This window comes from Simochromis diagramma, unplaced genomic scaffold (assembly GCF_900408965.1).
Source record: "Simochromis diagramma unplaced genomic scaffold, fSimDia1.1 OVJJ01000324.1, whole genome shotgun sequence".
NCBI lineage: Eukaryota > Metazoa > Chordata > Actinopteri > Cichliformes > Cichlidae > Simochromis > Simochromis diagramma.
The window spans coordinates 140,370-163,031 of record NW_024386918.1 but is presented as its reverse complement, the minus strand read 5'-3'; the positions used below and the strand labels follow the sequence as shown (position 1 = coordinate 163,031).

The following is a 22,662-nucleotide window of genomic DNA, read 5'->3' as shown; positions in this document are numbered from 1 at the left end:
TATGGTCTTGGTGGTGATCCTTGTAATTCTATTTCACACCTCTCACCATCCTCCTGGCCAGCACAGGTGTTACTTCCAACCACGTCCTCTGAGATGTTCCACACTGCGGAACATCTTGTATTTTTTTTAATAACACTGGAACTTGAAAACCTTTAGATATAACCTTGTAGCCTTTTCCTGACTTGTGAGCAGCCACAATGCACAGCTGCAGGCCCTCACTGAGCTCCTTTGTCTTAGTCATGACTGTCCACAAGCCAACTGCAAAGAGCTGCTGTTTTTCACCTGTTAAATTGATTAAAACACCTGTTCTCAGTGAATCAGGGTAATGAGAATGCTGTAGAACATCTTGGACTGTTTGGAATGGTATAGAACTTTAGATTTTCCAAGAGACTGTGACAGTTTATGATGGGTATGAATAATTTTGGACATTACACTTTTTGCTCAAATGTAAATAAGAGCTCAGAAATATTTTTCTCCACAATGATGCCTCTTTTACATCATCTTATTGTCTTTGGGAGACACCGGTGTAATTAATGGTTGAATAAGAGTAACGTCAAGTCAAAATTTGCCATGAATAATTATGGGCTTGACTGTATTTACACAATGCATTCATCTTTGTGTGACAAACTTGTTACCATGAACATCCACTCAGAAATTAGAGAGCTAAAAACATCTTTGAATATAAACACTAAAACTTGCTACTCCTGGTGCCATCAATTGCATGCACTAAATGAAGAGAGATTATAGCCACTGAGCATTCATGATACAGGCTCCTCAGAGCTATGTTGTAGTTCAAATTACTGAACACCTATGAAATTATTTAAAATTCCCCTGAGCAGGAGTAATATTGTAGTGAGGGCAGTTGGGCTTGTTAACCAGAAAGCATGCAGATAAGATAAAACATAAAAGTAGAGAACACATGATGGTAAAAACTAGTAAAAGCAGTGTGTGGCCTAGGAAAAACAAGTTAAGTTGGTATAAGCCAGACTTAAACTGAGTGAAATTTCACTCAGTTTAACTACTTTTTCAGTAACTCCAGATTTGAGTGCATTTAAAAAACAAACAAACCCAAAAACTGTGATCACACCTTTTTCATTGTCATGATCTAAGTTAACATTTGATTCTTTTGTTTGATCGAATCACTGTAAAAGAAAACCTTTTGCACACTCCTACACTTCCTCTGTCTTTATGTTATCAGCGCTTTCAATGAAACAAAGATTCTTTTGGGAGATTTTTTTTGCCATCATTTATTTTTTCCGGCATCTGACCAGAATGCCTCGTGGGCACCTCCTGGGTGAGGTTTTCTGGGCATGTCTCCCCAGAAGAAGGCCCTGAGGCAGACCAAGTTTAAATCCAGGACACTGAGGCAAGATTACATCTCGCTGTCTTGGAACGCCTTGCTGTCCCATGAAAGAGCTGGAGGAGGCGGTGAAGATCTGGAGATATGTTATAATTAGGTTGAGAGAGAGGGGTCAAAATTTCATTCAGAAAATCAAAGTCTTGAAGGCAGATAAACTTGCTGGCTTTGCAGTTCATGGTAGTACCTTAACTTTACAGCCTCTTGTCCCCAGGAAAGTATTTACAAATCATCTCAGCAGTAAACCTGCTTTACCCGTACATGAGCTAGACTGTTTAGGCAGAGCGGTTATTTTGAATAAACAGCAGTTATTTTGAATAAGCTACTTTCATACAGTAAACTGAACTGGGTATCAGGGATGAGTAGCATAATGGAATTTAGATTCATGAATATTATTTTTAGTACCATCAAAACTAATTTTATCTTATTTAACTGACTCAGGAGTGTCATATTAACTTGGCAGAATATAACAGAGTTAAAACTGTTTTTGTTTTGTTTTTTAAATTGATGATACAAATATTGTGATAGGTGCAGTGTTTGTGACGGTAAAGCTACATCAAAAGTGGAACATGCATCCGACCGTTGTTGCCAAGAATTCTACCACTGTAAAAATACAGCCACTTAAAATGGCTACCTCATCCCTGACAGGACCGTGATGGGATTCTGACTGATTGCTGGCTAGTGGGTGACTGTAATCATCCCCCACCTGTGACGTGGCTGATGCAACCATGAGTAGCAATACCCCTAAGCGGCAGTTAAGAAAACCAGTGGTAATCTCTAGTGTATCCACCAGGTGGAGCAGTGTTGAGGCGCATTTATTTACAGCCTTGGGATCTATGAAGAAGCTTGTGTGCAAGAATATTATTTGTCTGGATTTAATTTTCTTTTAAATTGTATCACTTTATTAGATTACATTGAAATTAATGAATGAATGAAAAACTGTTTACTAGAAATAGTTTTGGTAATTTTAAGTATAAATGACCTCTGGCTAAAAGCGGCAGTTTTGACTGGCTGTATCTGTATGTCCTTATAGTGCGGCATCTAAAGGAATATTATATTATAATATTGTAATATTATAAGCCATACATCAAAAGATAATGCTACATTTTTAAAGGGCTGAAATTTGGCTTTAAAATAATTTTTAATCCAATTTTTAACTTTCTTTCATTGTAACTCAATATGAACTTCAACTGCTATAAAAAGGGGTCAAGCAAAGGCACTTGAACAAGTTAATCACATTCTTCAGTAATGAGTCATACTTTAACTGCTCCTTAACCGTGTGGTATCTTGCATTCCACATTATATTCAAGACAATGAGAATAAGAAGGAAAAAACCCTAAAAAAGTGATATGAAACAAGGTTTCATTTTCATTTCAATATTCTTTTTCTAGAGGTGAAACTCTTGCAAATATGTATGGTGTAAGGCCAACTGCAAAAATACTCCTCTTCCGACTTTCAGTCACAAAACTGACACTGAACCTCTTTATTGAATCCAGCATATTTTAATGTGAAAAGAAGGCTTTTGGCTGTCACAGATGTTAGTCTGGCCATAAATGTTCCTTCTTCTTTAAAGTGCCAGCCTTTGTAATGAAGGGATATTTTTCGCAGCCTGTTCTTCTTTATTTGAAATCAGTAAAACGGCAAAGTAAGATGTTTGTTTTGTAGTCTATCTTTTGCATATCATAGTTTCACAATGCAGACATCCATTTCTCAGCGCACGGCTTTTCTCCTAGAATGGTTTTCATCAAGGTCAAGGAAAGGAGGCTAGAAATGGGAAATAGGAGGTACTTTTGGAACGCACCCTAGATCTCTTTGCTGGCCTGGGAACAGCTCAGTATTAGGGCTGGGCCATATCATACCATTCACGGTAATACTGGTATAATGTTAGGCAATGATAAGAAAATGAAATATCGCGATAAAATATGAGTAAGACGTGCATGCACAGTACCTTTGTTTTCATACGCACATGGTAGAAAAAGCATGGCGGTGACGGAGAATGAGAAGGGCGTGTCAGGGCGAAAGCGGATCGTTGAATGAAACAGATGAACCGGAATTGGTTTGTCAAAATGGTGCAACTTCAGTGGTGTGGAACTGGTTTAGCTTTCGTCCGTCAGATACACACCAAAGCAGATTTTTTAGTAGAACAAGCAAGCGCACCATCATTATTACCGTTATTACCGAGCTGATTTTATTTGGTACACAGCGCTCAAAAATCTGTCAAAAAATGTTTTAGTGCAACTTTGCTTAAGTACGAAAGCCGCACCGCTCGAAAGCTGAGCATTACGGCTACCGTAGTCAGGAGTCACGCGGAGTGATACGTACTGTGCTTCAACATAATATTACCGTACTGTGTGTGTATAACCTCTTTTTGAGTTTTGTGGATATTATACATGGTTATGCTGAGGATATGTCGGCCAATTTCCACTGGAAATGTCTTTTGGTTAAACTGTCAGCGAGGAATTTGCATTTGCACTGTAAAATTTTTATATAACTTTAATGCACATAAAAAAAAACAGCTGCTTGTTTAAGTGAAAATACATTGATGGTTCTTTTTTCCACTAATAAAGTTGTGGAGTGGTAAAGTATTTTGTCTCGGGTCAATTAGATCGTCAGTTGTACCGTTATCGCAAATTTTCAAATATATATCGTGATAAATATTTTTTGGCCATATTGCCCTGCTCTACTCTGTATTCCCTCGGGTAAGCTGAAGGCAGTTGCTGGTGAATGGAAAGTCTGGCCCTCCTTTCTTAGGCCGCTGCCCACATGACCCAGCCCCGGATAAGCAGAAATACAGGGAGTCTATTAGAGACTAGTGACAGTAGCAATAATTAGTCAACTAGTTGTGTACATCCTTAGACATAATTGTACCCATGGGTTTTCACTTTTTGCTTTTAATCAGTTTTTATTTTATGCTAGGTCAGTTTTTAATGCTCAGCCTTAAAAACCTAATGGGGTATTGTTGACACCCAAGGTTGTGAATGGGATAACTTGAGAACAAAACATGGAGGACTTTCAAATTTATACCATAAATATATCTACAAGGAGGCTGCCACCAATTGCTGCCACCAGTCTTTTTTCCTTTTGTGGTTTAACCCAGCTGACCCAACAGGAAAGGCTTGGACACTGCTAGCATAATGGACAGGTTTTTGACGGGGCTCCCACACAAACACAAAGCAGAAGATGAAGCAACGCCAAATATGTTTCCAAACCAAAGACTACAAAATATGATGAAGCATATCTTGCTTTTAGCTTCACCTGCACAATGGTGGTGCCAAGGTAGGTATCCCCAGAAGAATCTGAAGTTCACTCTGATGCCTCTGTCTTTGTAAATGGAGGAACAGTAACTGTGTGTGTAAGCGTGTAAAAACTGCAGATAGTAAGATTAACAGCAATAGTATTTTGTCTATATCGGCCATTGTAGAAATTCATCTCATGTAAACAATAACATGGCGCACAGCGTGACGTCATGAAAGGCGCTCACCTTTGATGTTGCGTGACTATTCCTTGCCCACACGTAAACGCAAAAACTGAGTTTTCGAAAATCTCCACCCTGGCAGGAGTTTTTCAGGCGCAAACGCATAGAAAAAACTGTTTTCTAAAAATACCTTTGTAGGTGGGGGCGTAACGTAAAAGGATAGTAGTTTATTTTATTGCTACCTGTAATTTATTGCAGTTTACTTTTATTTATTTAATTGTTTACAAAAGGTTTGAGGTGTGAAATGAATTGCATTGGAGTTTGAAAACAATATGTGGGTGTTTGTGGTTGGAGGGGGTGGTCTTGTAAAACAAAAGGGACCCAGCAAAAAAAGTTTGGGAACCGCTGTTTTAAAGCTCATGGGAACAATTAAGTTAGAGCAGTTGTGACGCAAGCTTTACTTTTGTTGGTCACTATACCAACACAAGTAAAGACACAACACAAGTAAGTTTTTTTTGGTTCTCCCATTTCCAGTTAACTTCGCTGTAGCTGTAGATACTTCTCCTATTTTGGCCCACTTGACAACCAGTCTGCAGACTGATGTGTCATCTACTTTCGGTGATGTGCATTTAGTATCTAAGAGGACTGCGTGGGAGTGTGTCTGGTGTGGGTGGAGAGTAGGACATTAAAAGTCTAAATTGCACCCTTTTTCTGGGTTTTTCCAGAAAAAACGCTCACAGAACAATCAGAGGTTTGGAGGTGGAGGACATGTTAGTAAGTTGGTTAAGGTGATACAGAATGTCCCCAGGGGCAGAGATTGGTGATTAAAACAGACTTCGGTGGACATATAGGGAAACGAAACACAGATGGTGTTATGGAGAGGAATGTAGAATGGCAGATGGTGGTGGATTTTACAAAAAGGATGGCTGTAGTCAACAGATATTTCAGTAAGAGGGAGGATAGGTCAAGATATAGGAGTTGAGGTCGGTGCACACACATGGTGGGAAAGATGGGAGTGGAATGGTAGAGACCTGCTATGATGTATGGTTTGGAGACAGTGGCACTAAACAAAAATAGGAGTTCGAAGTGAAGATGGCAGAGTTGTAGATGTTATGGTTTCAGTGGGAGTGACCAGAGTAGACAAGATTAGAAAGGACTATCAGAGGGACAGCTCAGGATGAGTGAACGTTAGAGAGGCATGGTTGAGATGTTTTAAAAACCTGCAGAGGGCTAGTGTGTATCTTGGACAAAGGCTGCCAGGTGTGCAGGAGAAGAGGAAAACCTCAGAGGAGGTTCAAGGATAGTAGTGTAGGATGACATGCAGAGGGTTAGTGTGACAGAAAAGGATGCTACAGACAGGGTGAGGTGTAGGCACATGACCAACCCTTCAAAAGGGCAACCAAAAGAAGATGAAGCTGTAGATACGGACCAATCAGCAGTTGACATGTCGATAGGCCAGTGCATGAGTGGAGCCCACCAGTTGGAGACTTGCAGACAGAGAATCAAATATCGCCCAAAGTAGAGAGCACACACTCAATATAAAACAGAAAAAAACACTAAATTACAGGACAATAACACAACATTTCAGGAGATGTAGTGGCAATTGTGCTCTTTCGCTGGGACGATCAACACACAAGCATCTGGAATAAGTCTGACTTTGCCACCACCAGCGCTCCTCTATGAATGTAGCCATTTTTGATTGCTTGAAAATAGTGATGAAAATACAAGCTCACTGTCTATTGGAATATATAAATTTACCATTCATCCCTTTATTCATTGATTCATTTTCTTCAGCTTTTCCACTTTGGGGTAGCATGGGGGCTGCAGTTTGTCACAGGTTAAGAGCATTCATTGGACAGGTCGCAATCTGTATCCGGATTAATCCTTAGAGACAACCAGGTCACATTCACACCTATATCCAGTTTTGAATTGCCATTAAACCTAATCTCATGCATGTCTTTGGATTGTGTGAGAAAACCGGAATAACTGAAGGTGCTACAGACAATTAGAGATGGAGGACAATATCTCTCAAGGCCAAATCAAGCAGTGGATTAGGTGTGATCACATCATGGGAGAATGACAACTGACTGCTTTTTATCACAAAGACATGTACCAAATAATATTATCTAATTGCAATTTTCAGTTATATTTGAGTTCAGATGTTCTGTCTTTTCTACCTGGATGTCACATGAAGCCACAGAGAAATCCAGAATATGCCAACATACCCTCACTATAGTATTTTCCACTCATAATCAAAAAGTGAAAAAAACAACTTTGTCTCAGCTTTTATGATTTAAAATGATTCGGAGACACACACAAAAAGTCTTTGATTTTTATTGTATCTGCTTATATATTTCATTTCCTGTTCTCCACCTTGGATATCGTGTCACAAGTGTGTAGATACACACATTTGTGTACACCCGTCTGCTAAAGTAAAAGACTGGTAGTGCATGCATTAACACGCTTTATGTGCCCTGAGCAGTGAAACGGCATTTTTTTTTATTTTTCTTTGTGCTTTCCTAGATAAAAATGTATGTTTATATGGTTAGGGCTATGCTACCTGTGTGTGTGTGTGTGTGTGTGTGTGTGTGTTGGTGTGTGTGTCTGTTTAGCTGGTGCTGTGACCATATTGTGCTCATCTCTGTTCTGTAGGCTACTTGCCACTCTCTACTGAATAAAGCAACAGTAAAAGAAAAAAAGGAAAGCAAAAAAGCAGTAAGTTTGGAGAATCTATTTTACCTCAGATACTTTTACCCCTAACGCAAAAAAGCTTTTTTTTGCATTTTATTTCTTTTTGTTGTTTGTTTTGTTTTGTTTCTTTTTTTCAGTTTTAATTTGGTTTTTCACTGGAAATGTTTTGTTTTTCCATATTCAGCTTTGTGTACAACCCTCTCTTGAAATCATTGTACTAATACTGGTATCACTTGATGTATTTTTGATTAACAGTTTCCAGGAAATAGAAGCATTCTGTCTTCTCTTTTCTTTCTGGGCTTTCTGTTTGCACTCTAGGTGATCTTTTCTCAGAACATTTCATCTGCACCATCATTGTAATCTTTTAACTTACATCACTTATTTTAGTAAACTGTCACAGATGCACAGCAGCACATCTCGCCTGCTCTGGTGGGGACATAGCCTTTTAAGACTTTTAGATGAAATATTCTGATATATTGGCCTCTTGCTGTAATGAGTTGCATTTCACAGCCGATGTCTTTTTTCCACCATTATGAAAGTATGTTCCCACAGTTTTTTCTTTGTTCGTTTGTTTTTAACTAGAAACTCATCCAGAACCTTGATTCTTTTATTCAAATGTTGGTGCTCATGTGCAGTTTTGTTGCCACTTGTTTATCAACAATTCCTCCATCTCCTCTTCCTTCTGAAATAGTTTACTGATGTTGTTACATCAGTAGAGCATAATTCTGGGGTTCTGACATGAACTGCGGATTATGATCAACCTCAACCCTGCTTTAAAGCAGTTCTGACATTTTGGTGCAATAATATAAAAGGTATATCATTTTTGGTTTTTGGTCTAAATGTTCTAAACTGTGAAAAAGCATGGTCCCAAAATGCCTGATGACTTTGTTGATAATCAGACTTTTGCTCTACCACTACATTCAGGTCTATATTTAATCTTAAAGCAAATACTTTAAACAAATACAGTGACATTCACATACTTATAGACTCTTGTATTAATTACTTTTAAAGTTTTTTTTTTAAAAGGATTTTTGATGATTTTGCTTCATTTCAGCCAGACATGGGGAACTTGGGGAGACTTAGGGAAACATTTCTCCAAGGCGAGTGTCAGTAGTTTCCCCAAACTTTGAAGTGGAACATTTTTGCTTTTGCAGGCACTGGCTTTACCTACAGGAAGTTATGCATCATTTACTCTTTGCATCTAGGAGAGCAGCCACTAACTTTCTGTGACCTTTTAAAATTCAAAATATCAAAGTAAAATACATGAATTACAGCAGGCAAACATAAAACTTTTTACATTTTAGAGCTTCTTGGTTTTATCTATACCGTTCTTTCATAAATAATTCACCCTTACTTAGACGGACAACAGTGTGGAGATACAGCTTTGTTAATGTTTTAGTTATGAAGCCCCTTGAGTTGCTATAAAAAATGCTTTTTATCAACTGTCATCTTTGTATTGTGATTGTTACTTTATTATGAACTACCAAGAAACCTAACTTGCCAATAATAGCATAGTCCTTTTCAGGACATTTTGCGTATTTCCTGCTCTATATTTCATTTAACACTGTTTGTCCACAAATTATAAACACTGATTGTAATTTGTAGTCACAAGTTTGACCATTTGTAGAATTTTTGGTCAATTCTAGTACTTGCAGTACACACAAAGACTTTCTCTAAGGGTTGTTTAAACTGAAAATGTTCTGAAATGTCCATTGACTTTTGATCCTCAAAGTTTTGATCTGATACCACGGTCAGTTCAGTGTAGTTGGTTGTTGTGATTATTTAGAAAATGAAAAAATATAAAAAGACCATTATCACCAAGAACATCACTGATAACACCATTATGTTAAGAACATAGACACAAAAGTAGTTCACAAACATCCTAGAAACATTGGTTTATGATGAAGTATGTCCAGGTCTACTATAAACATACTATGTAATGGACTGAAATCTTGCTTTGTGAAATGATTGATAGAAGGCTAGGGAGAAAGAGGAGATGAAGCCAAAATTAAACTCTTTGGTATCAGCTCAACCTGCTGTATTTCAACATGTAGGTTTACTTCTTAGGCATCTTCTTCATTGCACCTTTCTGCAGCTCCAATAGTCGGCTAACCTTCCTCCTTACTACCTTGATCTTGGCCTCTAGTCTCCTTCTCTCAATGGAGGGTACTGCTTCTTGTGGCTGTTCATCTCACTGATCACTGCCACTGTAGTGTAGATCAGCTGGTTGCTCTCGGTAATGGTTGCAGAATGTATTGTCCGCGGGAAGTGTATCCTTCAAGCTCGGGTCCTCTACCAGGTAGGTAGGTAGGTAGGTAGATATAAGGGACATAGAGAGATCTCCAGCATGTCCTTGGTCTCTGCCCGGGCCTCAAACCATTAGGACATGCCCAGTCAGAACACCTTACCCAGGAACTGAATCTGGTGACTACTCTTACTGAGGCAGCTGGCTAGTGGCTAGCTCTAAGCTCTGGACAGCTTTAGTTTTGTCTGTGTACCTTTGTTGTTACAACCTTTTTTTGGTGGTTCCTTCAATGTTTACTTTGGTTAACTATACCTTAACTCATAGTGAAAAGCTTACATGCAATTGTCATGTTAGTGTGTGGCTGTGAGTGTGCATCTGACTATTTTTCTGTGCCAGTGTGAATGTGTTGCACATGTATTAAACATGCAACATTCATGTCATACACGTCTGACCAACTGGTCACCAATCAGGTCCAAGAATATAAAAAATTGACGATATCTTTCCCATCGTTTCCCAACTCCTGATGTACATAGATGTTATTGGAAACTGTTCCAGCAACCTGGTTGTGCCTCTAAGTAAATGCTGTTCCAACTTGTATTCCATCTCCAGGGTACTTTTGCGTAGCTTACAACTTTCAGCTGTGGTAGACTGTTGCCTTTAGAGGTCTAGTGCTTTGGCTTTGTTCTTGTGCTGGTGGGATAAGAGCTTCTGGTATCCTTTAGGCTGGACTCTTGTAGTCAGTGGTAGGATTTCTTAATGTCAACAGCTTCGCTATCTCTCGATGGTACATCTTGTGCAGCGGCTTGGTCTTTAATAATAGTTCCTGTGCTGTTCCTCTTCACCACCTGTCTTAATCTACCTGAGGCATTCCTGGACCAGTGCATCTAAGTGTGAAATGTGTTAATGTGTGGTCTGTGTCTCCTCCCGGATTGTGGCTCTGACACTCACTAATCCTTGCCCTCTGTTGCTCATAGCAGGTTAGCGAGTTTTCATGTGTTGTCATCAGTGTCATCTATCTCTTCCCAAAGTAGTAAATTATATGCATATTGGCTTATTTTTGGATTTTGGGATTGGATTCCAATGATGTTCAATAAATATGACAAATGGTGACAGGGAGAGTGGGTATCCTTGTCTTGTGCAACGATGCCCGCCATGATTGTGGCCATTGTGATGTGTATAAAACTTTCACCCAGTGAATAAATTATTCACCAAAGACTGTTTTCTTTAATAGTGAGAATTTCAAAAAAGTGAATTAACTTTATCATGTGCGTTTTCTGCATGTAATAAAACAACTGCTGATGGGTGGTTGGAATGAGATGTAAAATAAATAACATAATAAAGTTATAGGTTACCGTCATTCTTTTAGTAACTTAGTTTGATCTGTGCGTCAAACAAGATGGAATAGTTGTCTCTATCCATAATTGTAAAGCCTTACTGATGATTTTGACGTTTGTGTTGATGATATGGGGTTATAGCCTGATGTTGTAGCTGTGTATATATATTTGTAGGAAGTTTGTATTTTTTCATTTCTTCTTCTAGTAATTGAATTAAAAGAGGCACCACCATCTTATACTTTAATCACAATTCATGGCTTAACATCTGTCATCTGTCTTCTGTCAGTTTGTGTAATCATTTCCTGTTTTCATCTTTCACCAACAGAGAGGAGACAGCTGGGTTGATTGTCATGTTTTTCCTCTCTTGCATGTTTCTTCTGCTGTAACTGGAGTAAAAACCTTTTTCACTCCTGGTACAACCAGAATAAACTGGAATCATGTCCAAGTCTTTCGTCATATTTCTTCTAGCTAGGCTCTCCTCCTGAGCGCAGCATTTTTTGGCCTGATCATGACTCAGCTCAAATATCTCTGTTACACATATTGATACATGTATATTTTGTTATTATTATCATTCCCTCATTTGCTCTTGAATGTACCAAAATCAACTTTTAATATTTTCTCCTTCCCTTTTTTCCAAACTGGTCCCTCTTCTTATACTTTTCCCTTCTGTTCTGTATTTTCTGTTTGTGTTCGCCAACATTTTTTTTCCCTCCACTCTCTCCATACTCCCTCACACAGGTTGTGAGTCAGCGGTTCCCACAGAACAGCATTGGTGCGGTGGGCAGTGCTATGTTTCTGCGCTTCATCAACCCTGCTATTGTGTCCCCCTATGAGACTGGTATTTTAGACAAGAAGCCTCTGCCCAGGATAGAACGGGGGCTCAAACTCATGTCCAAGGTAAGCTTATTGGATATGAGGGCTGCCATGAAAGTAACCAGAAAAAAATGGTTACATCCCTAAGTCTAGGGATGGGAATTAATAAGAATTTAGCGATTCAGATTCCATTATCAATATCACTTCTTAATTCGATTCCTTCAATTTCAATTCTCATTATTTTCCCACTGGGTTGTTTGAGAGTCAACACCATCCCCAAGCAGCATATTAAAGATATTAGATTCTACAAGAACCGGTTCACAATTCCCATCCCTAGCGACAGCTGAACCCAGCATCTCTGTATGCCAGAGAATTATACCCACTGGCTGGTTCAATTTTGTTTGACACTTTGCATCCTGTGCATAACAACTTTCAGTTTCTTCCTTCTGAATGAAGTCTTCTAGTTCAATGGAGCAGAAAAACAAACCTTTAAAACAGTTTGGCTCCAATAGCCAAACTTTTTACTTATTCTGTGATTTATTTATTTTTTCTGGGTTTTTTGTTTGTTTGTTTTTTGAAAATCCACATGAGGATAAGTGACGTACAAGAAGAGATCTAAAGAAATGTATTTTTACCCCCTTTATTTGTATCCACAGGTACAAATAAAGTGTCTTTAACCTAATTTTGTTTGGCAAAAATGCCATCAATGAGTAGGCATCATAGACACATGACTAATGAAGTTTAAAATGTCACTGACTATCTTAAACCTTGTGATCGCGTCTGGCTTAAAAAGAAGCTCCTACAGTCTGGGTATAGAGTGACATTAATAATTTTAGCAGGAGGTAAGTTTTTATTGTGAGACTGAGCACAAAGATAGTGAAACACTGTACTGCATTAAAGAGAAATCTTTTGACATAGTGTACCTGATATAAGTGTCTGTTCAGATCCCAGTAACCTGTATTTGATATCAGGATTAAACCTGAGGGTAACCATTCTCTTTGAACTCGAGCAAGATCACACAACTCGCATAACATGAGCTTATTGTGAATCTCTTGTATTTTTTATTTCAGATTTTGCAGAGTATTGCAAACCACGTCTTATTTACAAAAGAAGAACACATGAGGCCTTTTAATGACTTTGTGAAGAGCAACTTTGATTCAGCCCGAAGGTAAATGCAGGGAACTACTGTTACTGTAAATACTGTTTGTATCCCTATCCCTAGAGCTATCTCTGCCCCCTATATAATGGATTGCTGTGAAATTCTAACTTAACTATATCCAGTTAAAAAGTATATTTACTGATATTTTTGTTTGTATTTTTTGTGTCAGTGTGTGCTCAAATATTGGACGTTATAGGACTGCTTGTTTTGTTTTGTTTCTTAAATATATTTTAATTAGCCAATATAATATATAATCTGTCCCAAATACCTTCTGGTTAGTTTTCATAGTGCGAGAGGGCTCTGAGACCTGAAAATAGGCGGGCAGTGGTGGGGTCTTGCCCATGGTAGTGAATAGGTAGGAATGGAGAAAAATCATTCTGTGGACAGGCATGTTTTATTTACACAACAAGTTGGCATATCTGTAACTGATTTGATGAGATGGTAATCTGTGTGCCACATGAACATGCAGCCAATCGGTGAGAGACAGATTTCTGGCTGGGTTATAGACATGCATCATTTATTTTTATGTAATGCGTTTTTTTTCTGGATTTTTGGCTTATAGTCTGTCTCCCTCCGATAAGTGAAACTGCCATAAAAATTTCAGATGGTTGATTTCTTTGTAAGTGAGCAAGCTTACAAATTCAGCAGGGGATCAAATAATTATTTACTCCAGTGTATGTGAACTCACATGCTGAAACCCTCCTCATATAATAGAATAGAATAGAATAGAATTCAACTTTATTGTCATTGCACATGCACAGGTACAGGGCAACGAAATGCAGTTTGCATCCATCCAGAAGTGCTTTAGTGATATAGATATATTACAATATATATTAGCAATAATATAGATATGTGAGTATATTACAGAAATGGGTCTATTATGGTATGTTATAATGTACACGGTATGAAGTATGTTGTGAATATTCTTTAACTATAAGTATGTACAGGCTGTAGTGAGTACAAGCTATGTACAGGCTATGAACAGGATATAAATATGAAAAACTATACAGAATATGAAATAAGTAACTTTACAGAATCTGAGATATACAGCTATACAGAAATGGGAACTATGCAAGTTGTAAACAGTTGTAGGATTAAAGATTATCGAATGTACAGAATGATAATGATAATAATACTTTCGTTAGACCCAGAACCTCTGGTATGCTTTTTATATAAAGATACACCAGATGTTATTTCTTTCTGGCAATTAGCAACTTTTTCAGTCTTTAGATTTTTTTCTTTTCCTTGTCGTAATTTTTTGACACCTGCTGCCTGACATGAATCACAGACTCATCGTGGCAATTAATGATCCCCTCTCTTCTCACTAGTACCACCATGCTGACTGTTCATCAATTGTTTGACCAGTCACTAACAAAGAAATAACAAATGAATCAAACATTTTATATCAACAGAGTTTGTGTAGTCAGGGAAACCTGAGCTATGTGGTCATGTGACAGTTCAGATAAACCAAAAACTTTGCAAACTAAATCAGTGAAGTGCTTGCTGTCGTGTTTCTTCTGACCTTAAGTTGAGCTGGCAATCTTCTCTCTCTGCCCCAGGTTTTTCTTGGACATAGCATCTGACTCTCCACCCAGTGATTCTGTCAACCACAGTCTGTCATTTATCAGTGACGGTAATGTGCTGGCTCTCCACCGGCTGCTGTGGAATAATCAGGAAAGAATTGGCCAGTACTTATCCAGTAACAGGTCAGAATTTTGTATTTCATTAAATTAGATTTTTTATTTTTTTTTTTAATCATTACATTTTTATTTTTGATCATTAAATCATGAGTCACAATTTTATTTTAGGGACCACAAGGCTGTAGGTAGGCGACCTTTTGACAAGATGGCCACCTTGCTGGCTTACCTAGGACCGCCGGAACACAAACCTGTGGCTGACACTCACTGGTCTAGTCTCAATCTGACCAGCTCCAAGTTTGAGGAGTTTATGACCAGGTAAGATTGATAACAGCTTGTCAACATAATGGTTCTGACTCAATGAGCACTTTCTTCCCATTTATGGGTTGTAAGTCTGTCCATCTTTAGTTTTAGATGCATTAACACTTTATAGGAAGCTTTCATTGTATTCAATTTCAACTTTTATCTCAGTGCATCATGGGAAGCCCTAGCAGCCTAGGCCTTTTGCAACACAAGTAAAGGAGGATTCAGGGTGACCTGATTAAGCCCTGTCTATTTGCTGTCAAAAAAGAAAGTTTTGAACCAAATCTAAAACATAGAGGGGGTGTCTGTCTCCCAAATCTAAACTGAGAGCTAGATCCACAGAAGAGGGTCCTGAAAGGTGAAGGCTCTCCCCCCCCTTTCTGCTTTTAATACCCTTGGAACTTCAAGTAAGCTGGCAGTCTAAGAGCAAAGGATATTCTTCATAAATGTAAAAAGAGACAAAAAATATTAATTAGAGGTTATCCAGGCCTTTAAGACAATCAGTCTGTGCTGTCTGGCTTCATGGGCAGGTAGGTAGAAGGTATGCTATGCTTTCTATTGATGTTGCCTAAGGGAAGCATGTAAATGTAAACAGAATTGGTCCTAGCACTGAACCCTGTGGACCTTAATAATTAACCTTAGTGTGTGAAGAGGGGTAGGGCTGTGCGATATGACCAAAATCTCATCGTCCCGATAACGATATAAATCACAAAAATTTAACATTTTCTGTAAATTCTGTGAATCTCGGGCAGCTCGACTTGCGGGAAGTGTTTCCTGCTGGGTGTCGTGTACCTGGAGTCAAGTATTTTAACCAATGCATGAAACTATGCATGTTTAGACATATGTTGTAACAGCCGCTGTTTTCGTTGTGAGTATTTATTACACGGCGTGCTGCGGGGAAAAGCCTGTTCTAACGTTTGAGTCTAAGGTCTATTTTTTACCACCTGACGGCTCTTCTTTGCTTCTCATCCGTAAAAACTCTGCATACTCTTTTGCGTGTTTATTTTGAAAAGTCTCAACAGGATCTTGAGCTTTATTGTGAAAGGTTTATGTGGAAAATAAACAAGCGGACACGCGATGGTTTTACCGTCGTTGTTGCTAATGACAACGCATAAAAACAGGCGCTTGTCCGTCCGTAGTGTGGTTATATTAAATATAAGAGAAAGAGAGAACTTAAGAAATGAATATAGCCACTACAGTGACCATCAAAACAATGAAAAAAATATTGCCGTAAACAGTTTATTTTGCGACACCACGAAACACGATAGTGTAAAATGAAACGATAAGATGTTTTTATATCGTCATCCGATATATATCGTTATATCGAACAGCCCTAAAGAGGGGTCCCTATTTAAATAAACAAGGTGAAGTCTATTAAATAGTTATGATTCAAATCACTGCAACACAGTATCTTTCATTCCTATAGCATGCTCTAATCACTGTAATTAAATACTACAGTCAACAGTGCAATGATCCACTAAGGCCGAGCAGAACATACACAGTCCCAATCAAATGTTTCAAACCACTTGAAAAATGCCAGAAAGTCATATTTTGCATGGTTGGAACCAAGAAGAGCTCCAACATCCAACAAGAAGAAATGAGAGTGAGAAAACGTTTTTTTGAACATGCAAGTTATTGAAAACAATGCTTAAACTGAAACGGGCTTTTTTACAGCCGATCAAAAAGGAACATTTCTCCAAGCGGCGAACACAGCCGCACGAAGGGTGTCTACTGTCTGGAACTGTTGTCCATTTTTGTAAACTTCCCTTGCCATCCATCCCCAAAGGTTCTCAATTGGATTTAGATCAGGGGAACACGCAGGATGGTCCAAAAGAGTGATGGTATTCTCCTGCAAGAAGTTCCTTGTCCTGCAGGCATTGTGTACTGTAGCGTTGTCATGTTGAAAATCCCAGTTGTTACCACACAAACGAGGGCCCTCAGTCATGAGGGATGCTCTCTGCAACATCTGGACATAGCCAGTGGCCATTCGCCCCCCCTGCACCTCCTGAAGCTCCATTGTTCCACTGAAGGAAAAAGCACCCCAGGCCATTATGGCGCCTCCTCCACTGTGGTGCACAGAAAACATCTCAGGTGGGATCTGCTTGCCATGCCAGTAACGTTGGAAACCATCAGGACCATCAAGGTTAAATTTTTTCACATCAGAGGATAAAACTTTCTTTCACCTTTCAGTGTTTAGTGCTCTCTTTCACTCTCTGGCATTTAATGAGACAAGACCATTTAAGATCTTTAATGTTTTTGAAGCCATTCGGTCTAAGATGCCGTCTGATGATTATGAGGCTGCAGTCGGACACCAGTAATGGGCTTAATTTGGGTCGAGGATTGTCCAGTGTCTTGACAAACAGCCAATTGGATCCTCCAGCTCAGTGCTGGTAAGGGTTTCTTGGGTCTTCCACTTGACCTTTTTGTTCCTATAACCATCAGGATCATTTAAGAAATTCCAAATGACTGTCTGACTGCGTCCCGCCTCAGCAGCAATGGCACGCTGCGAGAGACCCTGCTTATGCAGTTCAAAAACCCAACCACGGTCCAAAAGGGAACGTTTTTTTGCCTTTGCCATCAGAACATCCTGACATTGTGACTACCTGACAGAAGATGACAATTAATTCACATTTTTGCATAGTATTCTGTCCCCTGCGTACGTGGTTCTGGTACACGAAGTGACAGATAGCTAAACATATGCCGTAAGCACTGAAAGTGTTGAATGATGAGTCAGGCGTGAAAGTAAAGTTGAGGGCTGTTTACTTGTTTGTCTTCATCAACGTACAACTTACAGTGATTTCCCAGAACTTGTGAAACTACAAAAAATACAAAAAGAAATATGCTCAATAAAGAATTATGCATTTGCTTCACATGGCGAACAGATCTAGGCATTTATATATACATCTCTCCAAATATGCATAAAATCAATAAAATATACAACACTCACTACTTATAAAGATGAAACACAATTCAAACTTACAAACAATGCTTCTCCATGGCATAACACAGGTGGATGCTTAAGGATTAAACAGGGAGACTTCTGGCACGCCTCATTGTGCAAATCCCAATACTAAAATGGCTTCCTGCATTACCCCACTCATGTGACTCTAAACATCCAATAGGAAACTCTTCCTGTATCACCCCACTCATGTGACTCTAAACATCCAATAGGAATACAAGCCAAACCACATAAAAATTCACTTGACTGCAGTCTCCAAACTACCCACTAGGAGATGCTAAAATTCTCAATGTGCACATAACATTACACTCCCCGCCTGGTATTGAACACAATACCACTATCAATTTCTTAGCAGTCCAATCAGCTAAAGAAAATAACACATTGACTGTCCATGGTAGATAATCAGATAGACAAAAGTACCACTACTTCGGTTACTGGTCTAAAGAAGGTCTTAATGGTACCTCCTTTCGTGACCTTCAGTTCGAGTTTCCTGACCTTTCCATCACTGTCTGGGTAAGCCTTGGTGACAAGAGCCATTGGCCACTGATTTCTTTTTACCTGAGGGTCTTTGAGCAACACCAAGTCCCCTTCCTTGACATTGGGCTGACTATTTTGCCACTTGCTTCGATTTTGAAGAGTAGAGAGATATTCTCGCCTCCATCTCTCCCAAAATGTATTCGCTAAGTGCTGAACACGTTTCCACTGCTGACGATACATATCTGTAGCTTCAAATGATCCTGGAGGAGCAAGAGGGGTGCAGACCTTCTGTGTCAAGATCATTGCTGGAGTCAGAAGAAATGGTGAATCTGGATCACTTGAGATGGGAGCAAGAGGCCTTGCATTTATGATCGCTCCTACTTCAGCCATAAGGGTTGAAAGCACTTCATGAGTGAGATGCGAGGGACTGATCTGGGAAAGCATAGAGTCAAGAATCCGTCTCGAAACCCCAATCATTCTTTCCCATACTCCTCCCATATGGGAAGAATGAGGTGGATTGAACAGCCACGTGCATCCTTCCTCACTGAGGTACCTTGAGATATTGGTTTCATCCCGTAGGAGAATTTGAAGTTCTCTGCAAGCCCCCTTAAAGTTTGTGCCACAGTCAGAGCGGATCATCTTCACAGGACCACGCATAGCAAAGAACCGACGTAGAGCATTATTGAAGCGCAATGTGTCCATTGACTCTATGAGCTCGATATGCACAGCACGAACACTTAAACACGTGAAGAGTACTGCCCACCTTTTAGAGTTTGCTGCACCACCTCGGGTGCGACGGGTGGAGATATTCCAGGGGCCGAATACATCCAGGCCCACATTTGTAAATGGAGGTTTAGTGCTAAGACGATCAGGTGGAAGATTTGCCATCTTCTGCTCTGCAGGTCTACCACGAAGTCTGTTTCATGTAACACACTTGTGCAGGTTTCTGGAGATACATTTCTTTGCCCCTACAATCCAGATGCCAGCCATGCGGATAGCTCCCTCAGTAAAAACTCTGCCTTGATGGTGAAACTGCTCATGGTAGTAGTTTACAAGTAGAGTAGCTATGTGGCTGCAGCCAGGAATGATGAGAGGATGTTTTTCATGTGTCTCGATTGAAGCATGCTGGAGCCGCCCACCAACTCTTAAAAGTTTGCTATCATCAAGAATTGGGCTGAGCTTCCTCAGAGGACTGTTTTTGGGAATTACTTCGCCTTTCTCCAAACAAGACACTTCCACTTGTTATGTCTCCCTTTGTACACATCCAATAATGGTATGCCTTGCTTGCGACAGTGTATCCATTTTGTGTGGCTTCAAACAGTGATGCCAACCTTTGCAATCTTGCCCATTGCTATCCTTCTCAGACTTGAAGGATTGGACGATGTGGATTAGGGAGGCCACAGCTCTGACAAGGGGTTGCCACATGGAGAATCTTTCAAATCGATGCGACCCCATACTCCTATGGGGGTTTGCAACAGTAGTAATGTGGCTTCTGACCTCTGTATCAGAGTCTGGATCAATGAGGTCATAGGATGTTTCTTTACCTGACTCTATGTCCCCAGAATGTCTCAGAAAACGTGGACCTGTAAGCCAGTTGGTGCTTAAGAGACGAGCTGGATGCACTGACCTGGTGGCAACATCTGCAGGGTTTTCATCAGTGTGGACATATTGCCATTGTTCAGGGCATGAGAACTTCCTTATCCATTCCACTCTGTTGCTGACATACACATAAAATCTCCTGCTTTCATTGTAAATATACCCCAGCACCACCTTGCTGTCAGTATAGAACTTCAGACTATCAAGACTAACGTCCAGCTCTTTCACAAGCAGCTCGGCAATTTCCACTGCCAGAACAGCAGCACCTAATTCTAGCCTGGGAATAGTGTGGAATGGCACGGGGGCTAACTTGGCTTTCCCCATTATGAAACCTACATGACATTTACCTTCCACATCTTCCACTTTGAGATATGCCACAGCTGCAATGGCCTTGGTGGAAGCATCTGAGAAGATATGGATCTCTGTACGTTGTGCAGTGGACAGGGACGTAGCAATGTAGGCTCGGGAGATTGCAAACTGTTTCAAATCCTGCAGTGAATCCCTCCAGGTAATCCACTCTGTTGCCTTTTCAGACGGGAGGGGAGCATCCCAGTCACTGCTGTCACGAGTGAGCTGCCGCAACAAGAGCTTTCCTTGAATAGTAACGGGAGCTACGAGACCAAGTGGATCAAACAAACTATTGATAGTTGCGAGAACTCCTCTTCGGGTGAATGGCTTCTCGCTCCTGGCAACACGGAATGTAAAAGTGTCATTCACAAGGTCCCAGCTTAATCCAAGACTTCGCTGCAAAGGAGGTGAATCTTTGTCCAGGTCGAGATTTTTCAAGTCTTTTGCATGATCTGTTGATGGGAAAGCCTGCATGACAGTTAGGCAATTGGATGCTATTTTATGAAGTCTCAAGTTGGAGATGGCAAGCATGCCTTGGGCTGCCTTGAGAAGACTGATAGCTGCTGTTGCAGATGGCAGTGACTTGAGTGCATCATCAACGTAGAAGTTCCTGTGTATGAACTCCTTTGCCTCCTCCCCAAACTCGCCCTCTCCATGTAAAGCTGCTCTCCGAAGCCCATAAGTAGCCACAGCTGGAGAGGGGCAGTTGCCAAACACATGGACTCTCATACAATATTCCACAACTTCCTTCATGATGTCACTGTCTCTGAACCACAGAAATCTGAGGAAGTTCCTGTGGTCTTCCCTGACAACAAAGCTGTGAAACATCTGCTCAATATCTGCTGTGATGGCTACCTGTTCATGCCTAAACCGCATTAGGACTCCCAGCAGAGTGTTATTTAAGTCTGGCCCTGTCAACAGCACATCGTTCAAGGAGATGCCAAGATAAGGAGCGCTTGAATCAAACACAACTCTGATCTGGCCAGGCTTGCGTGGATGATAGACGCCAAAACTGGGAAGGTACCAGCATTCATCTCCATCGTTGAGTGCTGGAGCTGGTTCAGCATGATCTCGATCAAAGATATTCTGCATGAAAGCCAGAAAATGTCTCCTCATCTCAGGTTTCCTTTCTAGAGCTTTGCAGAGACTGGTGAAACAAGTCAGAGCTTGTTCTCTGTTGTTAGGCAGCCGTGGTCTTGGCATGCGAAAGGGAAGGGGAGCTACCCAGCTGTTAGCATCATCTATGAACATCTCATTATTCATCAACTGAATGAACCGTTTGTCCTCAATAGATGGGGCAACTTCATTGTCATTCTCTGTTCTTTCGAAGATTTTGTTGCCAAGTAAATGATCATCAGCGTTCTGAAACAGACTGTCCAGAGGATGAAAGTGTGACAGGGTTTGAGAGTTGAGAGGTCTTATGCCTGTCCTTGTTGTAAGCTTCTCTTTCACAACTAGGTGGTTGGGACATGGACTGAAATGAGAGTGACGCCCATTCTCCAGAACGTTAGTCCGGTAGACATTAACTGCTTTCGGCTTGTGAGCTGCATCCAAACAGACGTTTCCAACTACGACCCAGCCAAGGTCCAGTCTTTGGGCATAGGGTGCATTATTGGGCCCGTTGCGTTGGTCTCTCACTTTATGGACTTGTAACACATCCCGACCCAGCAGAAGAAGAATTTGCGCATTTGGATCAAGTTCAGGGATGAGATGAGTGATAGACTTTAGGTGTGGGTGATGTTTGACTACATTAGGAGTAGGTATCTCCAACCTATCATCTGGGATATGGCTACACTCAATAAGTGTGGGAAGAGGAATGCTGAGACGTCCATCCAATGGCTGAGCCACAAATCCAACTCCTCTTCGGCCAGATAACTCAGTGACTCCAGCACATGTGCGCAGCGTGTAGGGAGAACCGGTACCCTTGAGGCCAAACAGGTCAAAGAATTTGGACCGAGCAAGAGACCTATTGCTCTGGTCATCAAGTACGGCATAGACTTTTATAGATCTTTCTGGTTGTCCTCTAGGATGCACTTTTATGAGACAGATTTTAGAGCAAGAGCGGGAGTTATTGGCAATTCCACACACTTCTGTGCATTTGGAGATTATGTCAGGAGAAGCCGCTTCATCTTCCTCCCCGCCATGCTCATCCTCAGGGTCTTTGACAGCCCATGGAGCTGGTCCTGGATGAAGCGCTGTGACGTGCTTGTCACTGTTACACTCTTTACAGTGAATAATTGTTTTGCAGTCTTTAGCAACGTGTTCAGTTGAGGAGCAGCATCTGAAACAAACTCCACTATCTCGCAGGAACGTTTTGCGTTCATCCAG

General features: G+C 40.3%; 2 protein-coding genes across 2 annotated transcripts in view; one reads left to right on the top strand and one right to left on the bottom strand.

Moving 5' to 3' along the window:
• nf1a (neurofibromin 1a) overlaps nt 1-22,662 on the top strand; it is a 143,178-nt gene that overhangs the window by 67,897 nt on the left and 52,619 nt on the right. Inside the window, exons 30-34 of the mRNA XM_040036473.1 lie at nt 7,425-7,487; nt 11,781-11,939; nt 12,926-13,023; nt 14,574-14,720; nt 14,823-14,969. Of these exons, the coding sequence (XP_039892407.1) occupies nt 7,425-7,487; nt 11,781-11,939; nt 12,926-13,023; nt 14,574-14,720; nt 14,823-14,969 (614 nt within the window). The remainder of the gene's footprint in view (nt 1-7,424; nt 7,488-11,780; nt 11,940-12,925; nt 13,024-14,573; nt 14,721-14,822; nt 14,970-22,662) is intronic.
• LOC120736402 lies at nt 17,482-21,154 on the bottom strand. Its single transcript, XM_040036453.1, has 2 exons — nt 17,935-21,154; nt 17,482-17,770 (listed from the first exon to the last, which is right to left on the bottom strand). Exon 1 carries the CDS (start codon nt 21,085-21,087, stop codon nt 19,633-19,635), a length of 1,455 nt encoding a protein of 484 aa, XP_039892387.1. The 5' UTR covers nt 21,088-21,154; the 3' UTR covers nt 17,482-17,770; nt 17,935-19,632.

What these genes read in the sequence shown, in the direction of transcription:
- LOC120736402 (XM_040036453.1), bottom strand. Translation starts at nt 21,087, where the DNA reads ATGAAGGAAGTTGTGGAATATTGTATGAGAGTCCATGTGTTTGGCAAC.